Raw genomic sequence first — 17,161 nt, 5'->3', positions numbered from 1 at the left:
CCAAAAAAAAAAAAAAAAAAAACATCAGGGACAGATTGATCTTCTGCAAAAAGTATGGCGAATGGACTGCTGAGGACTGGGGCAAAGTCATATTCTCCGATGAAGCCTCTTTCCGATTGTTTGGGGCACCTGGAAAAAGGCTTGTCCGGAGAAGAAAAGGTGAGCGCTACCATCAGTCCTGTGTCATGCCAACAGTAAAGCATCCTGAGACCATTCATGTGTGGGGTTGCTTCTCATCCAAGGGAGTGGGCTCACTCACAATTTTGCCCAAAAACACAGCCATGAATAAAGAATGGTACCAAAACACCCTCCAACAGCAACTTCTTCCAACAATCCAACAACAGTTTGGTGAAGAACAATGCATTTTCCAGCACGATGGAGCACCGTGCCATAAGGCAAAAGTGATAACTAAGTGGCTCGGGGACCAAAACGTTGAAATTTTGGGTCAATGGCCTGGAAACTCCCCAGATCTTAATCCCATTGAGAACATTGGTCAATCCTCAAGAGGCGGGTGGACAAACAAAAACCCACTAATTTTGACAAACTCCAAGAAGTGATTATGAAAGAATGGGTTACTATCAGTCAGGATTTGGCCCAGAAGTTGATTGAGAGCATGCCCAGTCGAATTGCAGAGGTCCTGAAAAAGAAGGGCCAACACTGCAAATACTGACTCTTTGCATGTCATGTAATTGTCGATAAAAGCCTTTGAAACGTATGAAGTGCTTGTAATAATATTTCAATACATCACAGAAACAACTGAAACAAACTGCTTTTAGTTCTTTAGCAGCAAACTTTGTGAAAACTAATATTTGTGTCATTCTCATCTTTTGGCCACGACTGTACACTATACCATTGAAAAGCTTGGAGTTTGCATATTTTTTCTTTTTTAAAGGGGGGAAGAAATTATAGAAATTAATACTTTTATTTAACAAGTATGCTTTAAATTGATCAAAAGTGATGATAAAGGCATTTATAATGTTATAAAAGATTTTATTTTGGAGATAAATTCTGTTTTTCTACACTTTCTATTCATCAAAGAAACTGTTTTCAACATAATAATAAATATTTTTTTGAGCAGCAAATTAAAATATTGTATTGTGTAACTGGAGTAATGATGCTAAAAATCCAGCTTTGAAATCAGAGGAATAAATTACATTTAAAAAAATTCAAATAGAAAACAGTACTTTAAAATAGTAAAAATATTTCAGATTTTCACTGTTTTTGCTATACTTTGGATCAAATAAATGCAAGCTTGGTGAGCAGAAGAGACGTCTTTAACAAACATTAATAATCTTACTGTTCAAAAACTTTTGACTGGTAGTATATGCCATAACATTTACACACTGTTATACATTTTTGTTTTGTATTTAAAAATTTGTACTTTAAATGTTTTAACTTAAAGCTAAACAGCCAGATTAAAACTCACTGATCATTTCAGTAAGCCAGGATGTTTTCACATTCAATAAGCTTCACTGGCTCACTAAACTGAGTTGACATTTCCAAATCATTCTGTGTGTATAATGTATTAGCAGGAGTATTTAGCAGGAATTTTCTTGGCCTGAGAATACTGCTGTTTCTCATCCTAATGTAATGTGTACATGTGTCATTTTGCGTTTTTCAGATTTAGTGTTTAAATCTAGTGTTTAAAATATAATTCTCTGGAGGAGTCTTGCAATTGTAGTCACCCGCAATGATTTTTCCATTTTTCCAACTTTTTGAAAAAAAGTTACTTACGATCAGTCAGTGGTATTATTGTAAACCAAAGAAAGAAATAACATGAGGGTAAATGATAAAATGTGTGTTTTTTGGATGGAATTCTTCTTTTAACCGTAAACACTGTGAAATGGTTCCTTTAATCATTCCCATTAATTTTATTTAAGAGCAACATAACTAAATAAACAGCTTGCAATCTAACGATATTTTACTTTAAGTTTAATGAATCAGGAAATAAGATGTGGAAATGATCAGGGGTTTTTTCCAGATGGACAGGCCACTACATTTGTAGAACAACCCAGAAACAAATGAGCACATCTAGAGTGATCTCAAATTTTGGAGGTTTATTTAATCAAAATCTACACAGACTCTCGGTGTGAGGTCAGTATGTGCAGTACAGTAAGCTTTAAAAGCAAAATAAGCCTTGAAAACAAAATCATAATGCTTTAAAGCAAGTGTCAGTTTTTCAAACAAACAAAACAAATCAAGGCGGAACTGCATTTTCTGTCAGAATGAATACGTTTCAATAAAAGGCTTTTGAAACATTCTTTAAGTAAATTAAAGACATCTGAAGATGCCAACAATTTGTCAGACAGAAAGAAATGCAGCACAATGCTTGTACTGGCCTTGTATTGTGAATTGTAATCCTTTCACCTGAAATCTGTCCTTCAGATCAGAGTCAATAAATCTATTGAGTTTTTTCGGACAAGTTCTTATAGTCACCAAAGTCATCTCTGTATAACATTTGTGCCATCTTTGAACAATGGTCACATAAAAAAAATCTAATTCTAATTTACAGCTGTTCTTCTGAAGTAATTATTGCTAACATATGTGCCTAACTGCATGTGACCTTAATCAAAACCAAATCAAGGAAAAAGCAATGACATGACATTATTATTGACTTCAAATGTGTCATTGTTTGACTTTTAGGGATTTCTTTCATTCTTTCTTTCTTCCTCAGTTCTGAGTGTTTATTTAGAATTTCTCATGTTCCTTGCTTTGTCTTAGTTTAATAAATGACTCAAATAATTAATAAATCACGACATATATTTTTAACATGCTTTAATATTCATCCTCTGGGTGATCAATATAAATAATAACGTGTGCCATATATAAATAGGTCATGGATGAGTGAAGTCATAAAATGAAACTAAAGTGACTGTGTGCACACTAATAAATTCTACGAGGGGAGTTTATTTGGTCACTGTATATGTTTATTCAGCTTTAAAGTGGACATATCCTGAAAATGTGCTGTATTCGGGTCCCCAGTGCATCTACCAACCCAGAAAATGTGAAAAAGGACAACCCAGTAACTTTGATTCGGTAAGCCTTTTTCTGTAAAAAAAATTGGTGTGTCAGATTTCGCTCGCCCCGTGACATAGACTGTATATTAGTAATATAAATCTGCAATTTCATTCCCAACTGTTTACTTTCACAGACATAACCACTGTTTTTGACAGTGTTTTTAAGCACAATAAGACATGAAAGAGAACTTTTTTTAGAAGTTTAGTACTCACATTCCATGTAACAGCTGCTTTCTGTGCACGTGTTTCGAATGTGTGTGTTCAGAAAGCCCTATATCAGAAGTTTAAATTGATATGGCTTCAAAACGCATGATTTCAGCATGATAGACATGATAATCAAAACCAAACAGATGTTTTTTTAGCAGAGTAGCTGAGCTACTAATTGTAAAGGCACAGCCCTATTTAGGAAAAGAGGTTGGGAGCAACAACTCATTTGCATTTAAAGAACCATGCATGAAAACAGCGTGTTTCTGGTTACACTCAAAATATACATTTTAAAAATTATATATTAAAAGATCTGTGGGGTGTTTTGAGCTGAAACTTCACAGACACATTCTAGGGACACCCAGAATGACTTCTATTACATGTTGTAAAACAGGGCATAAAGGGTCTCCTTTAAAGGGGTCATCGGATGCCCATTTTCCACAAGTTCATATGATTCTTTAGGGTCTTAATGAAAAGTCTATAATATACTTTGGTTAAAAATTCTCAATAGTGGTGTAAAAAACAACAACACCCTTTTACTTTGTCAAAATCAGCTCTGCAAAAAAACAACTCATTTAATTGCAAGGTCCTTTAAATGCAAATGAGCTCTGCTCGGCCCGCCCCTCTCTGCTGTAGGATTATGAGCCGTAATGTTTACTTTAGCTGTGTTTAGTGGCGAAACTTGCCAACAAGCACATTATTAAGAAAGGCGGTTTGCAAAGATGCATAAAAAAACCCTTATACTCACTTCTGCTGTGGGTGAAGCTGCATCAGAAATGATTCGCATGAACACAGACGCATATGTAGATCGGGATCAGTGCTTTCCTTTAAAAAAAACTAAAGTAACGTTAATCCTGTGTGTCTTCAGCAGCTCAGATGTCGGGAGTAAATGACTACTGCTATGTTCATTATTACATCCAACAACAGAACACCTCAATCGCTCAATCAGAGACATTCTTGTCTTCCCCTGCACCTGAGTCGACACAAAGGCAATCGGATTCGGACTCTTTCAGCTCAGTGAGGTCTATGTCAAGGCACTCATGTCAATCAACTATCGTTGGAGCAGCCTCTGCCGGTGTGCCGTCACACAAACAAGAAGCTGAGAATGCCCTGATTTTAAAAAGGGATATTACTTTTAAAGATTAAAAAATAACACTGGGTGGGTATTTATCACTGTAGGGTGGTTGTGGACACAAACTGCCAACACACATTAATGTTCAAACAACATGTAAAAATGAGTTTTGCATCCGATTACCCCTTTAAAGTTAAAGGTGTGTGTGATTTAAGTTCCATTTCCTCTATAAAAACCATAAAAACAGCTGCTGTTCATCTGTGATGTCAGTTACATGAGTTAGACTTCTACTGTTAAAAGTTGTAATTTTAAGTAGCCACAGCTGCACACTGTGGCACCCTACAGCCTTGAATCATGTTAAGTTATAGCTCAGTATGTCCATACCAAACGAATCAGCTCAGCTGGAATTCTAGAGTTAATTGGCAACAGCAGCATTCCAGAATCCCTTTCAAATCAATCGCTGCCTAGCTCTAGTATTTCTTCACAACAGAGACTTCAGGAGACACTCCGATTTCAACAATAGCTCCAAACATGAAACCCCACCAACATGCCTTTTGTTGCGACATTGTTTTCTGTTGATCAAAGTTGCATTCAAGAAATTGTTTACAGCCACTGGCTTTGACAGCCAATAATAAACTCAAAAGCAGAGCGAAACAGTATGTTCTGTCCCTTCAGTTGTTTGGATGAAAATCGGACGCACTAATTTTGTAAACACACGCACACTTCTGTCTAATGTCATCTGTAATTGGCCACATTTCGGTTATCTTAGCCCTGCTCATTTGAGACATCATTATCTCTCTTGTTATGAAATTGTTAGAACACATCTGCCCGTGACCTCTGAGGGGTCTTTCGCGGGGTCGTCTCCACAGTAACTAGAGAGCTGAGTGAATGGGGAGCCACTGACGTCTCTCAATTTCCTGTGTTTTAAGAAGCTTATCTGGTTTCACACTCTGGGTAAAATGTTTGATAGAGGACACAATTCATACTCGACAGTTTGGAGGCAGAACCCAAAACTCTTGGGAGACCAATGACCAGCACTCATTTTGCAGGAATGCTGGAAATTTACGTGAGATAGTTGCCGAGACATTTGCATGTTTGTTCACTGTGAAAGATGATGATATATTAGTGCAGAACATATAAACACTACACAATCAGCACTACTGTACTGTACATTTTTTAGGCTGTTTGGTGTGTGTGTAATGCTTAAGTTTTTCCTCTTGAATATGTTTGCCATCATGTCACTCTCTCTTTTTCTCACACAGAGATGCTGGACAGATGCTTTCAAAATGAACGCAGGCATTTACTAAGAGGAAAAAGAACACTTTCACCTCCTCTCTCTCTCTCTCTCTCTCTCTCTCTCTCTCTCTCTCTCTCTCTCGTTCTCTCTCTCTCTCTCTCTCCCTCAATATCCATCTCCACCCTCTTTTTCCCAGTGGACGAATGTGGACGTAAAAATATTTGAGCAAATCCTAAATCTGGTTGGCTGTTTACTTCCTCATATACTTACACACGCAGAGAATTGTCTCCACTTCCAAAATGGAAAAGTCTGCTGGGGGCTAAGCAAGCTTTCTTTGGCTCGGTTTTCAGCGTGAAACGTGTGCCAGGGGTTTAGTGACACCTCGGAGAGACTGAAGACTTCGCTAACTTTGCACCGGAAACTGAAAGGTATGCTGAGCTGCAGTGTGTTGCGGTCATTTTTTCTTGACTTTTTAACATAATTGTTTTTTAATCCCTTTTTTTTTGTAAAGTTAACTTATTAAGATTTAACGTCTAACTGTAAAATGTGTAAGGAGATGCATTATTAATGGTATGTAGTACTTAGGTGTTTAAACTTTTCTTTTCATCATCTTTTTTATGATTCCTTTATAAACCTAAAAACTATCAAAAAGAGAACAACGTCAAGTCAGTGCAGTCTAAAGAATTGTTCTTTTTACGTTGTCTTCCACATATTATTCCTTTTTTCCCCGCAATTTATTAGAAATTAGAAAGCCAGATTGCTTCTCATTTTACTTGCATATGCAATTTCTTACTCTGATAATAGATTGTAAGTTGCCATTTTTTTTAAAAGAGTGGACTGTTTCTCCAAAGCTATAGGACGTGTAATAGATATGAACCAAATATGAATAAAACAGTATATTTTCAGTGATTGTTAATTTGCATTTGAAAAATCCTTTTTCGGTTACTATATTAGATAACTACAAGCTTTTCCAATGACTTAAGCAGAAATGGTGTATTAACTTGACAGGCATAGCGCTGTGATTAAGAACATCTGCAACATTTGAAAAATGACTGGGATTATTTTCAACAGCTGTGAACATTATTTAGGGCTCAGAGTGTACAATGTTAATCTTCATAAATGAATTACCATGACAGTTAGATTTGAATGATGAGGAATTTGTTCACGTAGTTTAAGCAGAGTAAGCAGATTCCTAAAATATTCAACATGGTCTCACTTGAATTTAGGGACCAATTATCACAATTATCTAACAGTTAACTATGACTTTTGCCTCAATAAACTCCTAATTTGATGCTTGATGGATTTAAAATATTGCCACGCAAAAGAAGGCCTTAATATCTGCTTTATAAGTACTAATAAACCACCAATATAGTTGCAATCTGAATATGCTAGTTAATTGTAAGAATTGGTCCTAAAACTTAAGGTTTGCCAGATATTTCCAAATGTTTATTTACATTTTAGATTTAAAAAGCCTTAACATACCCTACCAGTTAAAGGTTTTTGGACAGTAAGATTTTTTATTAGTCTTTTAAAGAAGTCTCTTCTGCTCACCAAGCCTGCATTTATTTGATCCAAAATACAGCAAAAGCAGTAATATTGTGAAATATTTTACTATTTAAAATAACTGCTCCAGACTTGTCAAAAGATTTGTTTTAGAAATCATTCTAATATGCTGATTTGCTGTTCAAGAAACATTTATTATTATTATCAATATTTAAAACAGTTGACTACATTTTCTTTGCATAGAAAGATCCAAAGATTAGCATTTATCTGAAATCTCAAAAGTGATGGTAAAGACATTTGTAATGTTACAAAAAATTTCTATTTCAAATAAATGATGTTCTTCTGAACTTTATTTTCATCAAAGAAACCTGAAAAAAATTCACAGTGATATCACATCACAGTGATAATAAATGTTTTTGAGCAGCAAATCAAAATATTAGAATGATTTCTGAAGGATCATGTGACTGGAGTAATGATTCTAAAAATTCAGCTTTGAAATCACAGGAATAAATTACATTTTAAAATACATTCAAATATAAAATAGTTATTTCAAATTGTAAAAATATTTCAAAATTGTACTGTTTTTGCTGTACTTTGGATCAAATAAATTCAGGCTTGGTGAGCAGAATAGACTTAAAACATAAAAAATATTACTGTCCAAAAACTTGTGACTGGTAGTGTAACTATATATACATTTAAATCAAAACTTCAAACTTTCTCAATGTGTTGGTAGAGGATTTGATCTTTTGTTGCTTAGTTCGATCGTGAACTTTGTTTCAGGACCTGTGTGGTTGTGTTGTCCAATCCTGCATACATTACCTGAGCTCATTGTAAAAGTATGAAAAGAATGCCTAGGCTACTATTTTGCAATATATACAGTACAGTATACTATCGGGGAGCAGGACTGAATCCCGTTTGTACCGTTCATGGCCCCCCAAAACACCACAACTGATTTCCCAGCCAATCCAGTATCTTCATGTGCCCCCCGCCTATGTTAACCGTAACCAGATGTATTGCGCGCAGCCCACTGAGAGCTATAAAACACATCTGCGCTGGACCCAAAATCACCAGAGCTACGGCTACACGCACACACACGCTCGCTTTCTCACATTTCTCTCTCATACTCACAGATTCTCTTTCTCACACTGACAAGATGTAGAGGAGAGGATGCTGCAACATCAGTCCCAGTGGACTGTCGACGGTCAGTATACGGTGGGATTTTGTTCTCTGTTTAATAGACAGACATTAAGGCTGTCCACCGTGGAACAAGCACTTTAAATAGGATTCAGAGCATCTGTGGAGAGCTCACACACTTTTTAACCTCACTAGAGACATTTTTCCCACTTCTATTTAGTTGTTTTGTATTTATTCTGGCAACCTGTGAAATTCAGCTTGTGATTTATAGCCATTTTATTACGTTTTCTTTGCTTTTGGACACAATTTTCAGGAGTTTCACAATCTTGAATGTTCCTGTTTGAGGGGATCGAAACGTTTTAGTAAAGGTTTAAGATAAATGGAGCTTGATAGATGATTTTGCATTTCATCCCAAGGCTACAATAACATGTTTCATCATTACTGCTTCACATGGGAACTTGCACTATCACGGCATAAAGCTTTTTGTGTGTGTGTGTTTTTCATTCCAGAACTTCAGATCTCCCGTTCCCGAATCGTCCAGCATAATCAACAGTGACGCCATGGAGGCAGAATCCACCCATAATCTGACTGGACCCAATGTGTCGATGTTGGATCATATTATGACAAACTCATGTGACTACATATCCGCCTCATCCTCTCATTACCAGAAGAAAGTGATCCCCGCTTTGTACAGCCTCATATTCCTACTGGGTTTTCTTGGTAACATGCTGGTGGTGTGTGTGTTGTTTCACAGTTCAGGCCGAAGGACTGTAGCCAACACCTATCTGATGAATCTAGCTATGTCGGACTTGCTCTTCCTGAGCTCTTTGCCATTCTGGGCTGTTTACTATTCACTGGATTACAACTGGGTTTTCGGGAAGGTTATGTGTAAGCTGTGTGGGGGTCTGGTGACGATAAACGTCTATGCTAGTATATTTTTCATCACCTGTATGAGTGTGGATCGATATCATGCAATCGTCTACCCACTGCACTCTCAGAGCACCAGGAGCATAATTCAGGCCAGATGTGTTAGCGGCATCATTTGGGTCGTGGCAGCTTTGACGACATTGCCAACAGTTGTGTTCCGTGACATACACACTTTCCCCAATACCAACATTACAGCTTGTGTCATTCATTTCCCCAGCATCTATTGGCAAACCGGGTTAACTCTTGCAAAGAACATCCTTGGATTCTTCCTGCCATTTGTCGTGATTGCAACCTGCTACAGCCGAATCGCTGTGCACCTTCTAGCTTCCTCAGACTACCTGGACCAAGACTCGAACCGACTGGTCCACGTGTTGCGTATGGTGGCCGCTGTGGTATTGGCGTTTTTCTTTTGCTGGTTTCCATTTCACATGCTGGCGTTCCTCGGAGCTCTGGCAGAGCTGGGTGTGGAGTGGGATTGCTGGGTGCTTCAAGCGATCTATAAACTCCTGCCGTTCTTCCTCTCGCTTGGCTTTTCCAACTCTGCCATAAACCCTTTCCTGTACTGTTTTGTGGGAAATCATTTCCGAGAGAAGCTGTGGCAGTTTTACGGGGATATGCTGACGCAGAAAAGAGATTCTATCAGCACAAGACTGTCTTCCTTCTCTAGGAAACTGAGTGACCTCAAAGAAACCGTGCCTATGGAGATTCTTGAGCAGCAGAGCAGCTCGTAGTGGAATCTAGTGACGCTATAACCTTTGCGTATTATTATTTTTATTATTATAACTACAGCGGACTGTGTCACTTTAGGATGATCAGTTTAAACGTTGTTGGTTGCTGTAATTGTGGTTGTTTCACTATGCCTTATTTCTAATTACGCAGTGGTTGTGACCTTAGCGCCATAGTCTATAAGCAAGATTTGGTTTTATAACAATGTGTAGAAATATAGCCAACATATTATTCTTTGATCCGACTTTATCCAGGTTTTTATCCAACTTTATCCAGTTTGCTGATTTTCCTGCACAAATCATAGATAATCAATGAAATAGATACAGTAGTGGCCAAAATTATTAGAACACTAGTATTTTCACCAGCTAAAATGGTTTTAAAGTCAGTTATTTTTTTCTTTTGCTGAAGTGTGTCAGTAGAAAATTTCCAAACATTTATTTTGCCATTAATTGTAATAGTCCAGTGAGTTTTGTTTGCACAAGGAGACTGACAACAGCCAGGGCTCCACACAGAGATCTGAAGTTAATTGATAAAGAAAATCTATTTATGGCATTATTTTTGACAGCATTTTTACACTAGTGCCTAAAACTTTTAACAGTACTGTAGCTTTGGCGGTAGGTATCGTGAAGCATCTTGGAGATGTTGCCACATTTCTTCTGGATTTAGTCTGTCCCAGTTTGTTCTGTTTCTTCATGTCATTTCAGACAGACTGGATAAAGATGAGATCAGATTTCTGTGTGGAGCACTGGCTGTTGTTAGACTCCTGTACAAACAAAAATCTCACTGGATTATTACAATTAATGGCAAAATGAATGTTTGGAAATGTAAACTGATATTTCCTACTGACACACTACAGCAAAAGATAGAAATAACTGACTTAATACCATTTTAGCTGGTGAAAATACTAGTGTTCTAATAATTTTACAGTACAGCTGTACAGTACAGCTGTACAGTCTTATTATTTGAATTTCTGGTAATATCCGAGTTGTATATAACACTCAAATGTTAGACAGTGTTAATCATGTCTTTCTGATATCTGATATCTGATATCTGCCAGGCAGACTGAAATTCTATCTATAAGCTGTAATATAAAAAGTCACAGAAATGTAACAAGCTGTTAAAATGATAAATCATTGTAAATTTAATTATAATTCTATTATAATGGAGCATCATCAATAAATGGTGTTTGCAAGTAATCAACTTCACTGTTTTGTTCTGTGTTCTGTGATCTGTCTGTAATCAGTATGATGAGAATAAGACTGCAAAATTTACTTTTACATGGTGTTTGCATATAAATGTGTCTTAGCAGTGTGTGGACATAACCACCCTACAATGCTAAAAATTCATTCACTTTTTTTTTTTTAAATCCCTAAAAGACCTAAACAGTCTTAATTATTAAGGCGTTTTAATTTTCTGAGCAGTATGATGTCATACTGATCAGGCCCCGCCCATTTTCTCTGCACTCAAGCAGCTGTAGCGACAACAATAAGCAATGCCGGTTTTTTGGGATATAAAAGTGAACATAAGAGTCTTCATTTTCTCCACAAATCAGAGCCATTGAGGACGCTGTGGATTAGTTTTGTTTTTGATGACAACATGCCACTAGATACACAAATATGAAAAAGGGGGTGGAGTGAGCAGTAGCTCATTATCACCAAAATAACTCACAGTGAACAAAGCTGTTTTTGACAAGGTAAAAAACAACTATTGGGGAATTTAAACCAAAGTATTTTCATGAAGACACTAAAGAATCATACCAATTTGTGGAAAATGGGCATCCAATGTCCCCTTTAAATCAGCAAGATCCAAGATCTTAATGTTCCTGTAAAAACCAACATTATCATGACAGCCATTATGTAAATTTGTATCTTGCTTTGTACAGGATTGCTTTTTCGATAGCCTGCATTATATCTTCAAAGATTAGTTTAATTCCAGAATAAAAATTTCCTGATAATTTACTCACCCCTATGTCATCCAAGATATTCATGTCTTTATGTCTTCATGTGAAAAGAAATTAAGGTTTTTTGAGGAAAACATTTTAGGATTTTTCTCCATAGTGGACTTCAATGGTCGCCAACGGGTTGAAGATTAAAATTGCAGTTTCAATGCAGCTTCAAATGGCTCTACATGATCCCAGCTGAAGAATAAGTATCTTATCTAGTGAAACTATCATTCATTTTCTAAAAATAAAAAAAATACACATGTAGATACTTTTTAACCACAAATGCTTGTCTTGCACTAGCTTTGCGATGTAAATGTGCGTCTTTATGCATTGCGTAATCAAAACAATTTTTTTGTAAAGGGCATGTTTGCTTTGTAAACACTGGGTTGGTACTTTCGCCTACATCATGTGTGCGTGATTACTAATCTGTGAGGTCAAACTAGTACAAGATGAGCATTTATGGTTTAAAGGTATCAAAATTTTTATTTATTTATTTATTTATTTATTTATTTTTTAAGAAAATTACAATCATTTTGCTATTAAGACCCTTACACTTTGGCTGGGATTGTGTAGAGCCTTTTGAAGCTGCATTGAAACGGCAATTTGGACCTTCATCCCATTGGCCACCACTGAAGTCCATTATATGGAGAAAAATCCTGGAATGTTTTCCTTAAAAATAATGTATTTTCGACTGAGCTAAAACATACACTAAAACAGATATAGATCAACACACCTTTCAAGTCACGTAGGGTCATCTAAAACATTTTGAACACCAGCTGTAGTGATGAACAACAGTTCTTCTTCAGTTCTTCCAGGAATCTGGAAGAACCTGCTTAGCGTCTAGTGATAGGATTTCTTTCTGTCTGAGAGTTTTAGCAATGGTTCAGTAGTGTAATACATGTTTCTCATGTTTTACTGAATTAGATGACTTGTCTAAGATTCCCTGTAGGCACAATTGCTGCCTACATTCTCGATAATGTCCTTTTCTCACGTTCCTTTTTGCTTTTGAGGAATCCTGTTGTTGTCTTTGTTATTTAAATACTTATCATTGCTCCAATGATGCAAGTTCTTCTCTAAACCTCACGTCAAAGAAATTATCAGACATCAAATGCTCTCATCTGCCAATATTTATTTCTATTTCAGTTTCTTTATATAGGCAAGATTAAGATTTTGGACCGTTTCAGTCGATGAATCATGCAGGGGAGGATGTTTTTAGGCCGGTGAAAAATGTTGATAGGCAAAAGAGAAGCCAGGGTGGTTGTTGCATAATAGTTAAGAATCTAGTCTGTTGATGCAAAGGTTTTAGGTTCAGATAATGAAGATTTACTGAGATAACCGTTCCATCACTATGTGCCCTATACAGCATTTAACTGGTGATACTTACACAAACCTACTATATGTAAACTTAAACATTGTTTTTAAAGACAACTGTTGCATGAGAGTAAGAATATCAAATATTGTGGTTCACTAGACGCAGTGCTTCTCAACCCACTGATCTCCAAATTTTGTATGCCTTCCTTCTTTAACACACTTGATTCAAATTAGCTTGTTAGGAGAGAGCTCCATGATCTGAACTGAGGCCTTGTCCACATTAATACATTTTCTTTTGAAAATGCATCTTTTTCTCATCTTTTTGTTTTGGCTTTTCATCCACACTGAGATACTGTTTTTGTCAAGGAAAACGTACACTGTAAAAAGTTTTCACCAGTTTCAACTTAAAAACTTCAGTTTAGCAGCTGCATTAAAATTTTAAGTTAAATCAACTTAAAAGTACAAGTAATTTTAACTCATAAATTAAATCAGCTTAAAAGTACAAATCATGTTAACTAATTTTATTGTTGTGAGTTGAAATGAATTGTAGTTTTAAGTTGATTTAACTTAGAATTTTAAGGCAGCTGCTGAACTTAAGTTTTTAAGTTGAAACTGGTGAAAACTTTTTACAGTGTACCTTTTTAAAATGGCCTCCAAAGTGGGAGGCATGTTGTGTGGACTGAAAATGTACACTTCTGAAAACAATGATGCATATTTATTCATGTGACGCATATTGCACCAATACCAATTATTTTTCAAGCAAAAGTGGGTGTGGCCATTTGTAAATTTAACGGTTCTGGCTTCCTGTGTCATCACTTCCACCTATTTTTTAGCTGTTTTGATGCTTCATATTGCAAATTTGTGTGTCTTACAATATTATTTTAATGTATTATATTAATTATAAACACACTGGTTTGTATAGAGCAAATATTTTTACTGTTTACTGCAAATAGTTACCGTTTGCACTTTATGTTCTTCTCGGTATTTCCGTACAGCAGCTAATGAACTGGAAGTCTCCTACATAAACAGAAAATGGCTTCCATACAATTTTGTGCCTGTTATGTGCTACTCTCACAGTGTTGCTATTACTTTTTACACTCTTCACATTACAGTCCTGCAAAGATAACAGAAAATGTACTCACAGTTGCTGTCCTGCGGCAAAACTTACGAGGGCAGTTGCGTTTTAGATCAAGTGAGTGTAACTTGGACGTGACAGTGTTTGGTGGGATATTTTCGTAAATAAAATAATTCTGGCAGAAGAATTGCGTAAAAACTGTCTGTTTCATGTCACGTCTTTATCATGCAAGTGAGATTTTAATGAGGTTTTACACATGCGCAGTAAGGCGACGTTTCAGTATGGATGAGAAACGCTTGAAAACGCTTGTGTGGACGAAGAGCGTTTTGAAATGAAAACAGTTTTTAAATGTATCCGGGTTAGGGTTACCACTTTTACTACCCCAAAAAAAGTGACGCATTCTTCGGGGCCGGTGGGGGGGTGTTGTGCCCGACGATTCCGTATTTTAAGGGACGGGTGGCAACCCTAAGGGTTAATGTGGACATAGCCGTTCGAGAGTGTTTTCAAACAGATACCTTTTTAGTTGCCTAAAAACGAATGGAAGGCCAGAACAGAGAGAAAAATATGCGTTTTTAAACAGAAACGAATTAGTGTGGACATGGCCAAAATGTGCAGAGCAGTAGATCTCCATGACTGGAGTTGAGAACCACTGGTCAAGAACAAAATTAAAAATGTTCTTTGTAAATATTCCAAAAATGGCCAAAATATATTCTATATATTAATTATTTAAATCTGACTGTGAAATTATGTATGATGCTGTTAATCTAAGATTTTTGAGTACGAAGAATGATAAATCCATAATCCACCAGATGGGGTATATTTTTATATCTTTCTGTGAGGTTTGATTTGGGCTTATGAGCCTCAAAATACAGATACTTTTTGGACAGTGATCGTGTGTGTGTGCACATAATCAAAAATTAGTTGTTTAGTGTTGACTGATGTAAGAACAATACTAATAAATGTATTCCTCTATGTACAGTGTTCCAGCCTACACTTCCCTGTTGAAAAAAACAGCATATGCTGGTGAGGTATAGGTTTTGATGCTGGTTTAAGATGGTCCTTTGCTGTTTTAAGATGGTCCTTAGCTGGTTTATGCGGGTCCTTTGCTGGTTTATGCTGGTCCTTCACCAGCACATGACCAGCTAAGGACCAGCATAAACCAGCAAATGACCAGCATAAACCAGTTAAGGACCATCTTAAACTAGCATCCCAGCATCAAAACTACCTAACCAGCATATGCTGTTTTTTTCACCAGGGTTCACACTACACCTCTGCAAATAGTTGAATTTCGGACATGTGGCAGTCTGTAAAACTTAAGAGACCAGGGGGTCTTCACTGCACCCAATTTGTCTCACTTTGTCATTGTTTCAACAGCAGAACAGAACACAGTGTTCCTGAACTCTCATACTGTAAACTGGAAACACACAAATATGAACACAAACATTATTATCTTATATCAAGGAAAAAAATTGAAGAGTGAAGGTGAGTTATGTTAGTTGTGTGTGTCTTTTGTTGTTGGGGTTAGTGGGTGGGTGGTAGGTATGCATGAGAGGTATGTGTTATGTGTGTATCTGTCTGTTCATATGTGGTGGTTGCAGTCTGGCAAGTTTTAAATCACTCTCACAGATTAAGCTGCACTGATTTCAACACAAAGGTAAGAACCTCCATTGCTTTATTTTGCACAAAACATGTCTAAAACCAACCTAAAGTGCTTATGAAAATGATTGCATGTATGACAGATCCCCACTGATATAACTCTTAAGGTCCAGGTGTAAAACTCATCTGTGTGTGTTCAAGGTTTTGTCTGAGTGGGTTTGGATTATGTCGCAGGGGTTCTTCCTCTAACTGTGATCAATGACAATTTAACAAAACAAGCAATGAAGATGATTTCACTATTCTGGGAAGTGAGGAGGACATCCTGCCATTATGTTAGAGACTTAAACGATATGTGTGTGATGTTGTGCCTTTTTGATCCTGGAATGTTTTAGTAGAAGGACATGGCTTTTATGCATGTACTAGCTAATTTTGTGAAAATGTCATCACTAATATAATCAAACACTGACATTTTAAGTGCACTAGTACTATTTAAAAGTCTAATTAAGCCAAAATATGTCTGGCTTTGAATCTAATAATGTCCGCAGATTTGTTGTAGGGTTAGGTTTAGGGATAAAGTAAATATAATAATCTTAGTTGTGTACCTTGGTATATGGTGTTTTCAGCTGTCTGTCCAGTACGATTTCAGTCTTATTAAAGCTTTTTCATCACATTTAATTAGACAAATTATTGTTTTAGTCCAACTGAAATCAAACTCTTACAATGCATAATTAGCTCTATCATACATAATATAGCATGTGCAAGTGAAAACCTAAGACTTTCACAAACAGCACATATCAGTAGACATAAACACACAAGATCTTACAGACAGTTTACTCATCACTCTTGTGTTTGTGTTGCTGTTTTATGACCTGTTCTTCCTCTTTGCCATTGTTCTGAATGTCTTCCAGCTCATTTATTTTTAGCTATTCACATCTTCACCACTTAAGTAAAGGACTAATACATAATGTCAAGTGCAATTCCAAACAGTGCATGAAGACAATGCAGGAAAAAAACTTCACAACACATTTTAAGGTGTGACAGCACCAGAGTGTCTATTCTGGATGACATGCTAGAAAACACACACATACTGAGTAAAAAATGTGGCTGTGCTGGATTTTGTACAGTATGTGCGTGCATCATTCTGGGGGAGTACATGAGTCTGTGCCAGTCCAAACCTGTTCTTAGAATAGATCAAATCTGTAATTGTTGACCAACTGACACTAAACAAAATGTGCACATCAAACAATACACTCTATATGGTGTAAATAACAGTAAGAGAGATAGAAAAATCTGATTTGTGAATTTAAATTTCATGTGTTTCTAATGTAGGCCTGACTGAAGAACAGGACCTTACCATGCCCACTGGTAAACATGGTAATCATGCTCAACACACACACAAAATATACATTTGTAAACA

The 17,161-nt window shown here is 36.5% G+C and overlaps 1 protein-coding gene across 2 annotated transcripts; it reads left to right on the top strand.

Moving 5' to 3' along the window:
• The first annotated feature begins 5,582 nt into the window (after nucleotides 1-5,582).
• On the top strand, nucleotides 5,583-11,020 carry agtr2 (angiotensin II receptor, type 2). Of its 2 annotated transcripts, XM_073840725.1 has the most exons (3): nucleotides 5,583-5,958; nucleotides 8,164-8,234; nucleotides 8,677-11,020. In XM_073840725.1, exon 3 carries the CDS (start codon nucleotides 8,728-8,730, stop codon nucleotides 9,823-9,825), a length of 1,098 nt encoding a protein of 365 aa, XP_073696826.1. In that variant the 5' UTR covers nucleotides 5,583-5,958; nucleotides 8,164-8,234; nucleotides 8,677-8,727; the 3' UTR covers nucleotides 9,826-11,020. The 2 variants fall into 2 exon arrangements, with proteins under 2 accessions (XP_073696826.1, XP_073696827.1); XM_073840726.1 differs by lacking the exon at nucleotides 8,164-8,234 and having other exon boundaries at nucleotides 5,584-5,958.
• Nucleotides 11,021-17,161: the final 6,141 nt, after the last annotated feature.

This window comes from Garra rufa, chromosome 5 (assembly GCF_049309525.1).
Source record: "Garra rufa chromosome 5, GarRuf1.0, whole genome shotgun sequence".
NCBI lineage: Eukaryota > Metazoa > Chordata > Actinopteri > Cypriniformes > Cyprinidae > Garra > Garra rufa.
The sequence above is the reverse complement of the archived record's forward strand: the minus strand, read 5'-3'. Positions and strand labels throughout refer to the sequence as shown.